A 16268-nucleotide genomic window follows, 5' to 3' on the forward strand; every position below is an offset into this window, starting at 1 on the left:
TGCCTCCGACCAACCATGGCGGCAGAGCCATTGACAGCCTTATCCTCCATGAATTTGCCTAATCCTCTTTTTAAAGCCATTCAGGTTGGTGGCCATCACTGCATCCTGTGGCAGTGACTTCCATAGTTTATGTGTGGTGTGAAGAAGTACTTTTTTAAAAATCTGTCCTAATCTTCTCACATTTAGTTTCATTGGATGCCCATGAGTTCTACTGTTGTGAGACCATGAGAAGAACTTTCTCTATCCACTTTCTCCATGCCATGCCATGCATTTTAAACGCTTTGATCATGGCACTACAAGTCCCATGCCCTGACCATTGGCCATGCTGGCTGGGACAGATGGGAGTTGTTGTCCAACAACATCTGGAGGTCCACAGATGTTTCCCCATCCCTGCTTTATGATACCACCATACCTCCTTTAAGGAGTCCAAAGACTCATTTCTTGTGTTGATTCTATTATGCAGTCACCACTCCTTAACTGACCAAACAGCAAAGCCTTCCCCATTCTCCCTCCTCCATCCAGACCCAGTGACCAGCAGGAAATGACTGCTTGTACCAAAGTCACTCAGAACAAATATTGGCTCAGACGCAAGAGATGGGGAAAAGCTGTTCTCAGAAGGGTCATCTCCTGGGTGTCAAACAGCAAGCCTGAGAAGCAGATCTAAGGGGTGGGGGGATGAAGAAAGGGTGTATGGGGAAGAGCAAAGGCCACACTCTCTGACCTGAGTTGACAGTAATGAGGAGTGCGCTCTGTACATGCTTGGAGGTGCTGCCATGTTAATGTAGGAACAACAACAAAAAGCTGCTTTATACAAGATCTGTCCTATTTATACATCTGCCTAGTCTCCAGTGGTTCCTCAGGGTCTCAAGCAGCTCCTTCCATCCCAGCATCACCTGTTAGTGGATCCTTTGATCTCAGAGATGAGGAACCTGTGGCACTTTGAGTCTTGCTGGATTACAACTCCCATTATCCCTGACTATTAGCCATGCCAGCAGCAGGAGCTCCTGGGAATTTGGAGCCCAACAAGATCTGGGGTGTGTGTGTATGTACAGATGTTCCTAATCTGTTTGGAAATAGCAAAGTGAGGCAATGCACTTCTTCGATGGCATGATTGTCCCTTCCTAAACGTCCCAGCACGGAGCACTGAAAAGGGGCTCTTTAGGAATAGGGACAAGAGCCATACGGAAATTTCTTTGCCTTCTATTTCAACCCTCAGTAGCTACCGGTACCTCAGCTTGCTGAACTCTGCCCAGAAGTAGTCAGGGTGCTGCTGGACTGTGTTATACTTACTGGGGTGGGAAAAGAGATGAGAAGTTTGCTTGAGGCAAAGTTGTCCATAATCCTCCAAGCAGAGCCTCTGGTGCCAGTCAGTGTAGACAACGGATTGCCAATGGACTTCTTCATTGGAGATGCTGGGGATGGAACTAGGGGCTTCCTGCATGCAAAGCAGCTGATGCTCCCTCCCATGAGATACAGGCCCTCCTCTGTGCTTGTGACACTGAACAAGGGCAGGTTGGAGGACACTCCCCCATGTTCCCCTTCCATTCTGATATACAAACAGTGCATTGCCCAGATTTAGGGGGTTTGTGATATGGCTGAAGGGGCTGAAGCTTTGCTCTAGTAATTGCAATTTTATTTTTAGAGGGAGCACATTGGGCAGAAGAAATTCTCTCTTCTGACTGCAGCCTGATGGATCCACATTGCAGAGCAAATCCCATTGAGATGAGTGAGGAAGCAAGGAATGCAGACAACAACAGTCCAACAGCCATGTATTGGCTGCCGTATTTGTTCCTTGGATTGCAGCAAGCATCAGGTGACTTTGAGGCTGTTGCTCCTCAGCTTAGAGCTTTCGCAGGGTGGGAAGAGAAGGAATTCCTACCTTGTACTTTCGTTGCCCTGGCGGGGGGGGGGGGAAACAGAGGCAGCGAGGAAACAAATATCACTTGCATACCAATGAAGAATATGCTCAGGGACTTGAATTTATGCAACACACCAGCTACATGGTAGAGCCGAGAGTACAGATCCAGTTCCCTCTTAGTTTTATGTCTCATTGTGTAGAGCACTTTCTCAGTTCAGTGCTGCCACCCTCTTCCGGCTCTCTCAAGCTTTCCAGGCAGGCCCTTAAGCCCAGTCAATATGGGACACAGTGGCAAGATCACAGTGCTCAGCAATAGAATGGACCAGTCTGAAACTCTGCAGAGTTCCAGCTGTCAACCCAGTGATGGGGAGCCTGCAGCCTACCTGGTGCTCTTTAGATTATTTTAGACTTCTAAATCATCAGCCCCAGGCAGCATGACCAATCCCTGCGGCTGATGTGGACTGGGAGTTCAACATCTGAAATGGCACATCCTTGGTATGGCAAATACTGAACTTTCCACACACCCACCCCAGCTGGTTTGGACTACAACCCCTATCAGCCCCAAGCAGCACAGCCAATGGGCACTGTTGTCCAAACCAAATAGAGGGTATCAGGCTGCGGAAGGTTGTTGAATGTTAAATAAGCATTTACAGTGTGTTTCCAAAGGACTTCATGTAGATCAGGGGTGGGAGACGTTTGTCTCTCCAGATGTTGCTGAATGACAGCTTCCATCAGGCACAGGCAGCATGGTCAATGACTTGGGATGATAGTTGTTGTTCAGCAACCTGTGGAGGGGCAAAGCTTCCCCACACATTACCTAGCTGTAATCCTTACTCCACCCTTGTAAGGCAGGCCATAAAATATGGGGGAGGCCAAGGCTACCTACAAAGCATTCATGGCAGAAGCAATATTTGAAGTGAGGAATGGCTGGTTTGTAGCTCAGTTGCTTAGGCTGCAATCCTGTACACATGGAAGCCCCAGTGGGTCTTACTTTCAAGTAGGCATAAAATTGCATCGGTCGCTATGTGGCACCAGCTGTCCTGCATTGGCATTAGTCCATATAGCCCTACAGGTGTTCCAAGTTGGCAGTGTTAGGTTTCTTGGTGCATCCTATCAATTTATTCCAGTGGTGGCCAAACTTGGCCCTCCAGCTGTTTTGGGACTACAACTCCCATCATCCGTAGCTAACAGGACCAGTGGTCATTGATGATGGGAATTGTAGTCCCAAAACAGCTGGAGAGCCGAGTTTGACCACCACTGACTTGTTCACTGTTGCAACTTGTGACGGTTGTTTTTTTTTTTAAAAAAGAAATGTTCTGTTGTATCTTGCTTCTCCAAGCAGGCCACTTGAAGGGTTAACCCAGTCTCCCTGGTGACTGGCAGCAACATTCCGCTGGAGGAGTGACTGCCGAGGGTTTAAATATGATGTGCAGGCGTTAAGTGGCGGTTGAGGGTTTTTTGTGTGGGAGCTTGGGTGGCCGTGGAGAAGGTAGACTTAGAGTAGATGAAGTAGTTGATAGGTATTCTGTTATTTGATTACCAAGAACGTTACCTGTGAAATTAAGTTTGTACCAATGATACCAGAAAGCAACCATTAAGATTCAAGCCAATAAATATCCATCTTTAAAGTGTCATACCAGTAATCGTCTATTTCATTTTCCAGCTAAGGTATCCAGGAACCCAGTTGGTGGGGAACTCTTTTAAACTGTCAAAACTGCCTTTTAGAGGAGAAAGGCTAGTTTGTGGCTGAGAGTGCACCAAGAAAAGGGGGGGGGGCTAAAGGAGGAGACAGGTTCGGAGTTTCTAGTGAAGTGAAACCCTTATCTGAGTACACATAGGAACAGTCTTACTTATAGCCCAGAGTCTATATAGGTACCTGGCCACGTTTAGGCTGGAAGAGGACTCTCTTTTATTTTTGAAAACCCACGAGTGCTAGAGGATTTAAAGAAAGGCTAGAGGGATAAGTGGGAGGTTTGATTTACCTTAGAAATCCCTGTTAGTGCTTTTAATAATTGAGAGGTCAAAGTTATAAGACGGAAAGGACTTTTGTCGCACAACTCACTTGTTGAGTCCCTCCAACCCACTTCGCCATCAGGATTTCTCAACAGAGTGGAGTTTTCCATTGCTTCAATGACCTCTGTGCACATTTAAGAGGCAGGCAAGGAAGTGCAAAGGGGGGGGGGTGAAGTATAATGAAGTCGTTAAGCACTCTGGCCTCATTAAAAGAACTTGACGAAAGAGACAAGGCCTTTGAAGTTGAGACAGCCATGATGATTATGGCCCTTGAAGTAGCCACAGGTTGGGGCTGTGCTGTTGACAGAAGCCAGGCGGGAGATAAGATGCTCCTTGCATCCTGCGTCACCCCTGATAAAAGATGCTGAGCATGGATTCAGCTGTCAGGCAGGCAGGGGGAGAGACTGAAAACATGAGAATGAAGAGGGGCCTGTGATGACAAAACCCAGGCTTGTTAGTCCCACTGGCAGGAGTTAATGAGTCAGTAGGTGGTGTGCTTGGGAAGCAAGGACTCCTGATCTGAGCCAGGCTTATCTCAATTGGCTCAGGCTCAGGAAGTCAAACTGTTTTGGCATTCCAGTACTCTGGGACATTTGCAGCAGAGGAAAAAATCCATAACACCTGCTAGCCTTGCTATGGGACTAACAGCTTGCTAGGCTAAGCAATACTTGGCTCCCTAAACTGCCAACAAAAGCTCCCTTTCCCCCTTCTCTTGAACTGGGAAACCTGCAAACAGGACCTGAGCACAAGAGCACTCTTCCCTCTGCTGTTTCCAGCAACTGTATTTGGAAGCATTACTGCCTGCAATGGTGGAGGCAAAGCATAGCCATCATGGCTAGTAGCCACTGATAACATGACCCTCCCTTAATTTGTTGAGTTCTCCTTTAAAGCCATCTAGGTTGCTGGCCATCACTGCTTCCTATTGGAGCGAGTTCCAAAGTTTAACTCGGTGCTAGATGAAGTACTTTGTTTTACCTGCCCATAATCTTCAGCTTCCTTGGATGCCCATGAGTACCGCTCCCCTTATTGTATGCCAGGCTTCCTCAACCTGGCACCTTCCAGATGTTTTGGATTACTCCCATCAGCCACACTATATTATGGCTGTGCTGGCGGAATGTGAAGTACCAAACATCACCAGGGGCACCAGGTTGGAAAAGGCAAACTGGAAGGGCCCCAATACCCTGATGGACAATTTGTACCCCCCCCCCACAGGAGCCTCTCTCTCATGCAGATCTTATTGTCCTTTCCCACAGATTCTTTGCTGAGCCCTGTGCCTGGACCTAAGACAGCCAACTCACTCAGACAGCCAACTCAAACCTGGGGCATGGGCCCCTTCCCATCCAAAGGCCAGGACATTTGTGCGGCAGTACGGGGGTTAAGTCTGCTTGCATTCCAAAACCATTTGGAACAGGCTCCAAGAGAGCCATGCCTAAATTCAGCCAAAGGCAGCTCAAGCGAGATCTGAGCAAGGAAGAACTGCAGGCTGGGAAGCGTAGCAGTGAGGCTGCCGCTCCCCCTAGTGGAGACTCTGCTGTTTACAGCACAATGTCCCCATCCCTCCCAACCTCAAAATCTATGCCAGGAAAGTAAATTAGGCCAGATATATAGAATGAAGTGACAGAAGGTGGACTGGAACCCTAGAGAATGCAGGGAGGGCTTCAGTTTTGAATCCCTCTTCATCTGAAAAACTGCTCCCTGGGGAAAAATGCTTAGCAGGGTGGCTGGCAGGGCTCTGCAGGACTCCGGTGGAAGTTGTCCATTTTAAACATGGTACTGTGAAACTTCCCAACTGTAAAATAATCTAGAGGGCATGTAACCCCACCCCCAGGATGTGCTATGAGGTGCCCATTTTGAGCAGATTCTTCGTACTAGAGACACAAACAGACACCATATACTGTAGCTTATTCACAGCTTTTATTTCTTTCAAGTCTACTTTGGACCTGCTGATCCATTAGCATGATACCTGGATGATAAAACATTGCAGTACCTTGTGGTGTGCAACAGTTTATGACAACCTGAAATGGCCGCACAAGTTTCTCTCCCCCCCCCCCAGCTTCTAAAAAGAAAGGATTGTTACTTGGAGAAAAGGATACCCAGAAAGGTCATTTCGACAAAGATCTTTTTCCTTTTTTTGTGTGTGGGGGGGTGAGGGTTGGAGGGAAGAGAAATATTGTAAAACAAGAAGACGACAATATTCTGATTGCTCCAGTGTTAATGAAAGGAAGCCCCTTCTCCACTCCAGGTTCTGGCATGCCCCCCACCCTGAAATGCTTGAATACATACCTCTTTTTTCTTTAAAAAATATACTTTAAAAAATAATGCTCCATAAAAATACTATTGTTCCTAGTCAAACACAGATATTGCAGTATCAACAATTAACTGTTTTGTTTTTCTCTCTATAAAATGTGAAAAGAGTATTGTCACACCGATAGATGTAGAAAAAAATCCCCCACAGATAATCTACATTGCAGGCTCAGGCAGCATGGTGGCTCCTGGGAGTTTTGGACTACAACTCCCAGCTGGTGCTTATGGGGACTGTGGTCCAAATCACCTGGAATGCACCAGGTTGGGAAAGGCTGCATGTAGAGTTATCACAAAAGCCGGTACAAAATGAGGAAGGTGTTTTTTTGGGGGGGGAGGGTGCAGAAGGGAAAGGGAGAGAAAGATGCATGTGGCTAGGAATGGCTTCCTAACCTGACATGGGGATTCTGGATCCTTTTGAAATGCCTTTCATTGGCATTTCCATGCACTCCCAGCATTTGCTACCTCCGTTGCAATGGCTGAGTGGTAAGCAGTTTGCCCCCCAAGGGCGTAATAAATAGTCCTACAAAGTGCCTGTGTCCCATGCTTCTTGTTCTTCTTTTAAATAAAAAAAACCAAATGACTTAACAAAAACCACAGGCAATATTTCTTTTTCTTTTTTTAAAAAAGGTTTAAACTAGAGTTCCCCGCAAAATGCGTTGTTGCTATATAAACCGCAAACAGGATGAGGGCCAACAGTGGTAAAATCTTAGTAAAAGCATCTTAATAAAATATACCCTTTGCGCTGAAGTTACATATGGAATGTCCAACCGGAATTACAAAGTGGGCCCAAACAACAGTTCGAAGTGGGCGCGGCAGGGGTCTCCCGCTGCATTTTCCCGTTCAGGCCCCTACATCGAATCCCCTCACCTCTGAGCTCCGAAAAATGAAGGAAGGTTCCACCTGGCAGAAGAAGGCAGGACAGGAGCCAAGGGAATGGGCTGCCTACTTGTTAGATGGAGGCTGAGGGAAGAGTGAGGGGTTGTGCCTCCCCACTGTGTGGGGAAAGGTCAGCAAGAGCCCCGAACAGTCCCGATCCACCACATGGCAGTTGCTTTCAGTTCTCGGAGAGGGAGAGTGCCAGCGCCGCTTGCAATGCTGCTTCTTCATCGATGCTGTAGTCCTGGAAATGAGGACAGAAGCATTGCAGGGAACCAAATGGAAGCATTTCCCTCCCTGCTCCAAGGCCCGTCCCCGATATTGCTTTACCAAAAGACTTCGCTTTCTCTCTCCTCCTCCACGTTGCTCAGAGCAGTGTATTTGATTCCTTACCCTTCCCTTCCACCCTCTCAGCAACCTTGTGAGGTAGGCCAGGCTGAAAGGTAAAGACTGGCCCAAGATGACCCAATGAGCTTCATGAATGTGCAGGGATTCGAATACAGGTTTCCCAATCTAAACACTACACTGGCTTAAAAAAAAAAGGCTTGGGACAAGATTAAAATCTCAACAATTATGTCCAAGTTGTCTAAAAGGGAAGTCGCCTTATAAGAGTGGAGTAGAAAAAACACCTATTTTTATCCCACCTTTCCAGGCCCAAAGGACCGAATAAGAACAAAAACTGCAAACCATCAAAGCAAGCAACACAGGAGCCCTAATTGCCAACCCGGAGAAAGCAATACTGAGCACCAGGGCTCCTGACCGCCATCTAATGCACCCCATGTAAGTTCGACAGTAGGTACCCACCACAAACGTGTCATAGGAGAACTTGTGCCTGTGCAGAAGATGCTGAAGGAAGTTGGCACTCTTATAACTGGGGTCACCCCAAGGCATGGCTGAACAGACTGGGCATACCTGGAGCACAGAGGGGCAGGGGGAAGAGAAGAAGTGGACTGTCAACTAAAAAGGAAAGAACCAGATTAGCCCATTCAAAAGCAACAAAGTAGCACACTAAATCAACAATGAGATTTGTAGGTTTCTCTCATATCCACACACATATGTGCATGTGCGCACAGAACTGCCTGGGGAAATAATGCCACTATAATTTATTTCATGTGTTTAATTAATTCTTTTTGGTCCTACTCTTCCACCAAAAAACATTCCCAAAGTAGCCTGCAAATCATGAAAAAAAGAGAAGAAGTCAGTCCATGCCTTCAAACTTACAATTGAAAAATTCACAACACAAAAGGAAAACCTATTGGGAGGGAGGAGGAAATAGGCAAACTCAGGCACAAGTTCTTAGTTACAAGTTGTTCTGATGACCAGATGGGATCGAAAACTTTGAGAGGAATCGACAGAAGCTGCTAGTCTCTCATCTGCAGCAGTGAGGTGGTCCTGATTTCTACCTCTTTCCTCCCCTGTTTCAGCTATTATCCAAGACTTGCTGCACTGCCTGTAGACTTCTGCTCAGAAAATATGACAAATGCATGCCTTGCTATCCAGCAAACACCCTAACTGCACACAGAAAAGGCTTCCATGTTTTCTTAGGAGGGCGACAAAAGTTCTGATGTAAAGTTTCTAGTTTCCACAGCACACATCTGGGTTTCCTTTACCAATTTTAGGAAGCTGCCTTAGAAAGTCAAGCCATTGGTAGAACTCAGTACTGACTGGCAGCAGCTCTTAGTATTTCAAACAGGGGACATTCCTAGTCCTACCTGGTGACTAGGTATGTCCCCTGTTTGAAATACTAATACAACCTTTTGCATGCAAAGCAGATGCCCTACCACTGAGCTATGACCTTTCCTGTGCTGGTATTTGCCAAACATGACTCCTGAGGAACTCAGGCTATTTCTTTAAAAATATTTACACCTTGCTTTTCTCTGGAACCCCGAACATCAAAAGCAGCTGACAAATGAATATGCAAATGCAAATCAAATGCATCAAGTACATAATGTAAGAATAGCCTGCTGGATTGGGCTAGTGGTCAATCTAGTCCAGCCTCCTGTTGTTACAGTGGCCAACCAGATGCTGGTGTCAAACCAGCAAGCAGATCTTGAGCACAAGAGCCCTCTCCCTTCCCGTGGTTTCCAGCAACTGATATTCTGAAGCATTGCTGCCTCCAATTATGGAGGGAGAGCATAGCCATCAAGGCCAGTAGCCATTGATAGCCCTCTCCACCATGAAAAATTAAAATAATCAATACCAGCATCAACTAAAAAAACAGCAACAAGCTTCTTTCCTGCACCCCATCCCGAGTTGCTTTCGAAACACGAATTGGTACCAAACTGACCAGATCTCCAAATGTAAGTTTTGGACCGATGGAAGGTGGACCTCAAAGCAGAACTGCTACCCTAAACTCTCAACATGACCCTCTCCAGGTCACTTTCCTCCTCTCTTTTATCTTGCTGCAGAAAAGGCATCACCGCACTGCCTCTGTCCAGTTGAGAAGCTGAAAAGAGATTAAATGAGCTAGAAACCGGCACAGCACTCCATGCCTGGGAGCAGATGCACATGTACCTACCAACTTTGCACCGGGAAACAATTCAGATGCACACAAACCTCACAGTTCACTGGACGGTTATACCCCCTCCAGCTCTACATCAGCAGAGGAGCTGAAGAGGAGCATTTAACAGTCTGAGGTTCACAACCTAAAGCAGCGGGTAACTCAAGTTGTGCCATAGGCAGGATGGGCAAAGCACTACACTGGCCTTTCATCCTGCTTCCGCCCCCACCCTCAAAAACCCAAACCTGTACAGTATATGGGAGGGCACCATTCCCAACCTCTTTTCCATTTAGATCCATGGCCACCCGTAGTGCCACTCACCACTTTGTTGGGGTCGTTGCGGTGGTTTTCCATGCAGTGTTTCACCAGCTCTTGCTGGTCCAGGTTCCGCGCTCCACAATAGGGACACACAAATGTGGACCGGTTTGGGATATTGCTGGAAAAGACAGCAGAAATTTGGAAGGGTCACCCAGGAGAACAGCACCTGTGGGCTGCTTGCAAATGCTCCCTTTCAAAAGAAAAACCCCATGGACAGCGTGGCTCACTCGTGACAGCTTTAAAACTATTGGTTTACCTTGCAGAGTTAGCACACAGCTCAGAAGCTGGCTGTATACAGTATACTTGATGATTTTTTTTTTTAGTGGCAAAGCAATCGGTTCGAGATATTAGGTGTGCAAAATAAGAAAGCTGTGTCTCTTACAGGAAATACATATAGGATGGTAAAGAGTTCCTCCTAGTTCCAGCTAATTAAGCTGGAGATGCAAAGGAGCCACACTTGCTCTTTGATATCTGCAGGAGAAAGTGACAAAAGGCCTCTCCTCCTCTCTTCTCCAGAAGCGGCAGGTATCAAGGAAGAGGTGGTGAGTGAGGAAATGAGGTCAACAACCCTAAGAATGTCAGTCTAGCACTTTAAGAGGTCAGCACAGGTTAGGTCAGAAAGGCAGTCTAAGAAGGTTCCTCTATCTATCCACTTTCTCTCCATACAAGCCACATCAGCCCAACACTTCCAACAGAAAGCAGCATCTTCTCAGCTGCTCCAACGGATGAAGGTTAGATACCTGGGAATGGGTTGGGACGTCGGGACAACAGGAACAAACTTTGGACAGTTGGCCATCTGCTCCTGAACCTTAGTACAGGATGTGACATGGGATCTCATCTTTGCAAGGGTCACCTGTAAAATGAGGAATGGAGACAAAAGGACTCTTAATTTTCTTCCTAAGAATGTGCTGTATCCTTTTAATGTAAAAGCTTGGTTTCCAGGTAATTGTCACACATTAATTAAGCAAACTATCAGTCTGTACTCAAACTGTCCTCTGAGCTACTTGAAAAAGGGCAAGGTGGCCGCTTTGAGGTTGCAAAGGAACTTTTAACTGAACCTCAAGCTGTTCTTCCAGCTGCCAAACCTCAAACCACATGCCCTCCAACTGAGGCTTGTAAACTTCATTCAGCCTGCTTGTGACTTCTCCTTACTAAAGTTTCGTATTGATTTTTAACTGTATTTTTATTGCTTTGTTTCTTATATTATAATTTGAATACAATGGAATTCAAACTATAATACAATGTAAATAATAAAAACAGCAATAAAAACAATTAAAAATCATGCAGCATCTAGCACAGTGCATTACAATTGCTACAACAGGCAGAAAGACCCTCAGCAATTTCCAAGTGATCCGGGGGGTGGGGGAGGACGTATGGAAACCACTGCCTGAAATGATCAGAGGGGGTGAAGATGCATACCTACTGGGCAGCAAATTAACCAGCCATTTCCTTGTGGTTCTAAACTTGGCACCTGCCCTTGCCCACGTGGCTCATGAAATTACCTTTTTGCTACAGCCCCGGCAGGGAGCCTTGAAGGAGGAGAGCTGCTTCTCTACACTGGAGGCCTTCTCCACCTTTTTGGGGTCAAAGGGCATCCGGCAGAGTGGGCAGAGAGGAGACGGTACTTGGAGGCATGGCTGCAGGCATTCCCCACAGAATCTGGAAAAGAAACAGACTAGTGTGATGCAGCAGCTAAAAAAGCCAATGCAATTCTGGGCTGCATCAATAGGAGTATAGCATCTAGATCAAGGGAAGTAATAGTACCACTGTATTCTGCTCTGGTCAGACCTCACCTGGAGTACTGTGTCCAGTTCTGGGCACCACAGTTCAAGAAGGATACTGATAAGCTGGAACGTGTCCAGAAGAGGGCAACCAAAATGGTCAAAGGCCTGGAAACGATGCCTTATGAGGAACGGCTTAGGGAGCTGGGTATGTTTAGCCTGGAGAAGAGAAGGTTAAGGGGTGATATGATAGCCATGTTCAAATATATAAAAGGATGTCATATAGAGGAGGGAGAAAGGTTGTTTTCTGCTGCTCCAGAGAAGCGGACACGGAGCAACGGATTCAAACTACAAGAAAGAAAATTCCACCTAAACATTAGGAAGAACTTCCTGACAGTAAGAGCTGTTCGGCAGTGGAATTTGCTGCCAAGGAGTGTGGTGGAGTCTCCTTCTTTGGAGGTCTTTAAGCAGAGGCTTGACAGCCATCTGTCAGGAATGCTTTGATGGTGTTTCCTGCTTGGCAGGGGGTTGGACTGGATGGCCCTTGTGGTCTCTTCCAACTCTATGATTCTATGATTCTATGATTCGATTTTGCTCAGCAAGCCTAGAGAACACTAGGAGTAGTACAGGCATACACACTCTTAACGCCAGCAAATTCAACAATACAGGCTGGTCAGATAACTCTCCCATGATAAGGTGCTGACATGCCTCCAACAACAACAAAAAACCCTTAAAACACTCCTGAAAGTAGCTAATGAGAGTTTAGCTCTCTGTAAGTGCCCACACAGAATTATTAGCAGGGTGTTCTCAGACATAGCGTAGAGGATGGCCAAGTCTTAAAGCACGCAAGCAGCTTTTTGTATCACAAGCAAAACATTCTATTGTATACAGAGCACCAGTACATACTCTGGAATGCTACACACCCCTTGCTCAGAGGTACAAAAATCTATTGTAGTCACTTAGGCATCTAATTTTGATGAGCTGCTCATTGTCTCTTGCCCTTGAGCGCTACATGCTATGAAGTCAAAGAGCACTCTTGTGCATGAAGAGCACTCTTGTGCATCCATCAGGAAATGTCTGCCTCTGAACTTGGAATAAGAGGCTACAGGAATCTGAGCAGTAACTCAAAGAGCCTCGGGCCTGAGAATGGCTTTTAGAAACAGGCCAGAGATCAGGGATCATGGCAACTTTAAAGTTCTTTTATGCCTGCAGGATCAGAACCTCTCATATAGAGTTGGTGGAAGAAACTGCAAAATAACCACTGTACTGGAAAGGAAGCTTGAGGCTATGCAAGGGAATCCAAGAGTCAGAAAGGACAACCTGCCAGCCCACTTGCAAATGCTCTGGTCTTTCAGCAAATTTCATCGGCTTTTTGCTAGCACCTAGCTGCAAGTAAGTTTTCTGCTTCTTCCCTCACTCTTGCTCTGGTAGATGCCAAATGAGTTTCCTCAAAGCCACTCCTTTCCTCTTGGCTACCTTGACTAACTTTTAAAGGGAAAACCTTTGCTGTGGCTCTGCATTTCTGTTCCAGAAGTCTTCACAAGAGGCAATGCTAAACGATAAGGCAGAGGCCTTTCCCACCAATGAGTGCAGGAGAAAAGGGTGGTTAACCCTATTACCACAAGTGAACTTTGTGTTGTGCCACAGGAGGGCAAGGTGATTTTATACAATACAGGAACAGCACAGTCACTGCCTGAAGCACTTCCAATCCATATTAGTGAGCAAAGATTAGAACTGAGGAGAGGGAGGAGTGGGGATTGTTAACAGAACTGGCTACCTATCTATTTCTGAGAACAATTCAAAATGCTGGTTTTACAACCATAAAACCCTCAATAACCTGGGACTTGGGAACAAAGAACCACCTGCTCCTATGAGCATGTCTGGTTATTAAGATAATCAGTGTCCCCTGTCAACCAAAGTGTAATTGGTGGTGATAAGGGACAATGCCTTTCTAGTGGTAGCATCCTCTTTCTAAGAGAGATACAGCTGAAGAATGTCTAGCAAATAAATTTTAATAGATTTATATATTGCTTGATTGTATAAGACCTTGAACTGGCTTACAAAAACAACAAAACAGTAGAATTATCAGAAAAAAACTTGTTAAAAACAACTATTTAAAACATTCAAAAGTTACTTAAAATAAATGATAAGCTAAAAAAACATGTGGACGCCGAAAAGGGTACAGTGAAGGCATTTGAATGATGTCAACAGGCACGGGCTCCCAAAGTGTAGCTGCTACCACACTAGAATATAGATCTTTTAAAAATAGAGTGTTATGTTGCAATTGTAATAGTGTCAGTTCTGCAGATGGAAGCAGTCAAGTGGGCATATATGGGGTAATGTGATCTCATAAGTAAACTGGTCTCAAGTTGTTAAGGGCTTTATATGCTAATAAATAAGACCCTGAACTAATGAGCTGAGGTGTTACAGGTTGATAGAATCTCACTCCTGTAATTGTAATTGTGCTGTAACATTCTGTGCTAACTGCAGCTTCCAGATAAAGTGCAAGGGAAGCCACACACAGAGCGCATTACAGTAATCCAGTCTTGAAGTAACTAACACATGAACTACCATGGCCAAGCTTTCTTCATCCAGGAGCAAGTGCAGCTGTCATACTAGTCACAGCTAGTAAAAGGCACTTCTAGCCACTGAGGCTACCTGGACTTCTGGTGACAAGCTGGATCCAGAAGCACCATGCCCTAGACTACAAACTTGCTCCTTCAGGTGAAATGCAAGCCTATCCAGGGTTAGCAGTTGACCAATTTCTCAGACACAGAAACCATTCACCCCCAGTGCCTCTGTCTTGTCAGAATTCAGTCTAAGTTTGTTATTCCTCATCCATCTCACCACTGTGTCCAGGCACCAACCCAAGGACTACACAGGGATTTTCCTGATTCAGATGTTCGGACTACAATCTGCACCAGTCCCAGCATCATACAACAATGTTGGCTTGGACTGATGGGAGTCATCGTCCAAAACATCTAGAGAAGCCTTCGCCAACCTAGTGCAAGCCATATGTTTTGGATTACAACTCCCATCTCCCCTTACTATGCTGGCTAGGGCTGATGGGAGTCATAGTCCAAAACATCTGGAGGACACTAGGTTGGGGAAGGCAGGCAATAGCTCTTCAAGGTCTTCCCCACACATTCTGTCCAAGATCCTTTTCAACTTGAGGAGTCAGGGATTGAACTGGGGGCCTTCTGCATGGAAAGCAGATGGTCCACCATGGAGCTATGCCTCTCACCCACCTCATCTGTTAGTTTTCATAATGCCACAGCATCTTTTTGACGACTTACTACTACTGAAGATACAGATCTCTTTCGGAATCTGTCTCCTCAGGAGATGGTGCTCCTGAGCAGGTTTTTGCCTCCCTATGAAACCTTTTAGAAGATTTAGACTGCAAGCATTAGAACTTGGAAAAAAAATCATTGCAAGAACTGGTCTGAAAATATTCAAGTTTCAGGAGTTCTAAAATTCACTATATAATTACACCATGTAACAAGGGTTTGGGTGTTCAAAGTTTGAGGTTGCCATGCACATGGCAATGTCTGGTAAAGGCTTCAGTATCAAAAAGCTCCCGAAGATCTGTGTTCACAGGAGCAGAGTTAGGACTCACAGTATACTCCTGCAGGCTCATGTTATTAAAAGGACTATATTACCCCACTTTTACTCTCACAGAGATAGACAATTCAGTGAAATTTCATAAGGCTATTCCATAGTTATCCTCTACTGAACTCTCTGTAATAAGCATTATCTTTCCCTTCACACACAGCATGTAACAATACAGTAGGAAAAGGGTGGTGTGCATCCAGCTCTCCCAATATTCATGGGAACCAATGGTTCAAGAGCACCGCTCTCTTTTTAAGAGAGCATCTCCACAAGTGCACCCTCCTTGCTTTCTAGAACAGCCACAAATTTGCACTACGATACCAGCAGTTTTGTTTATGATCCTCTTCCTAGCGATCCCTAGTATGAAATTCACCTTCCCCACAACAGGGTCCACATCTGTTACGAGGTACCGCATCTGCTTCAACCCCAAGGTCTCAATCTTGGTCAACCACTGCCATGTCTGACCCCAGCACCACAAATTCACCTCCTCATCCCCCTAACGCACTTTATCCCAACCCAGACCCCACTTGCCCCATTCCGCTCTGTGCCTTAGCACCCTCAAGGCTGTAGTTCCTCCCTCGGTCGCCCCCTCAAATCTTCTGCTTTCAGGCAGACACCTCCAATGCTCCCCCACCAGACCCACCATCTCCTCTGACGCCGCCCACTACCCCCGTTGCACTTGCTAAAAGATCGACAGCATGTTTACAGGCGGTTCACCCTCGGACATGACTCCACCACCCCCCAGGGACCCTGGGCTCTCACGTGTGCCTGCAGGGGGCGATGCGCACGGGGCGCTGATAGACCTCCAGGCAAATGGGGCAGCTGAACTGGGCCTCCAGCGCGGCGCCGGCCTCAGGCGGGTGGGGAGGCGGCGGGGCGGGCGAGGGGGCGGCGGTAGAAGAAGGGGTGGCCTCGCGGGACCCGCCCGCGGACACCAGCAGGCTCCGGAACATCGCGGCGGCCATGGAGGACGAGGAGGCGGAGGCGACCCCGGCCCAGGGAGGCGGAAGCGGAAGCAAGGTGGTAGGGCGGGCGCTCTCTGATGGTGTCAGAGGCAAACCACCGTTTC

At 46.6% G+C, this 16268-nt stretch overlaps 1 protein-coding gene across 1 annotated transcript; it reads right to left on the reverse strand.

The window, feature by feature from the left end:
• Positions 1-5766: 5766 nt before the first annotated feature.
• Positions 5767-16225, reverse strand: RNF166 (ring finger protein 166). The gene is made up of 6 exons (XM_035117720.2): positions 15962-16225; positions 11372-11528; positions 10610-10722; positions 9873-9987; positions 7856-7963; positions 5767-7295 (listed from the first exon to the last, which is right to left on the reverse strand). The coding sequence occupies exons 1-6, from the start codon at positions 16162-16164 to the stop codon at positions 7230-7232; spliced, it is 762 nt and encodes a 253-aa protein (XP_034973611.1). The 5' UTR covers positions 16165-16225; the 3' UTR covers positions 5767-7229.
• Between the last annotated feature and the right edge of the window lie 43 nt (positions 16226-16268).

Source organism: Zootoca vivipara, chromosome 6 (assembly GCF_963506605.1).
Source record: "Zootoca vivipara chromosome 6, rZooViv1.1, whole genome shotgun sequence".
Lineage (NCBI taxonomy): Eukaryota > Metazoa > Chordata > Lepidosauria > Squamata > Lacertidae > Zootoca > Zootoca vivipara.

Excerpts from the sequence above, each read along its gene's own strand:
- RNF166 (XM_035117720.2), bottom strand. The coding sequence starts at position 16,164 with ATGGCCGCCGCGATGTTCCGGAGCCTGCTGGTGTCCGCGGGCGGGTCC. Across the intron at positions 7,964-9,872 it reads GCAACGACCCCAACAAAGTG|GTATGCCCAGTCTGTTCAGC; the intron begins GTGAGTGGCACT and ends TCTGTGCTCCAG. Across the intron at positions 7,296-7,855 it reads TCTCCTATGACACGTTTGTG|GACTACAGCATCGATGAAGA; the intron begins GTGGGTACCTAC and ends CCTCATTTCCAG.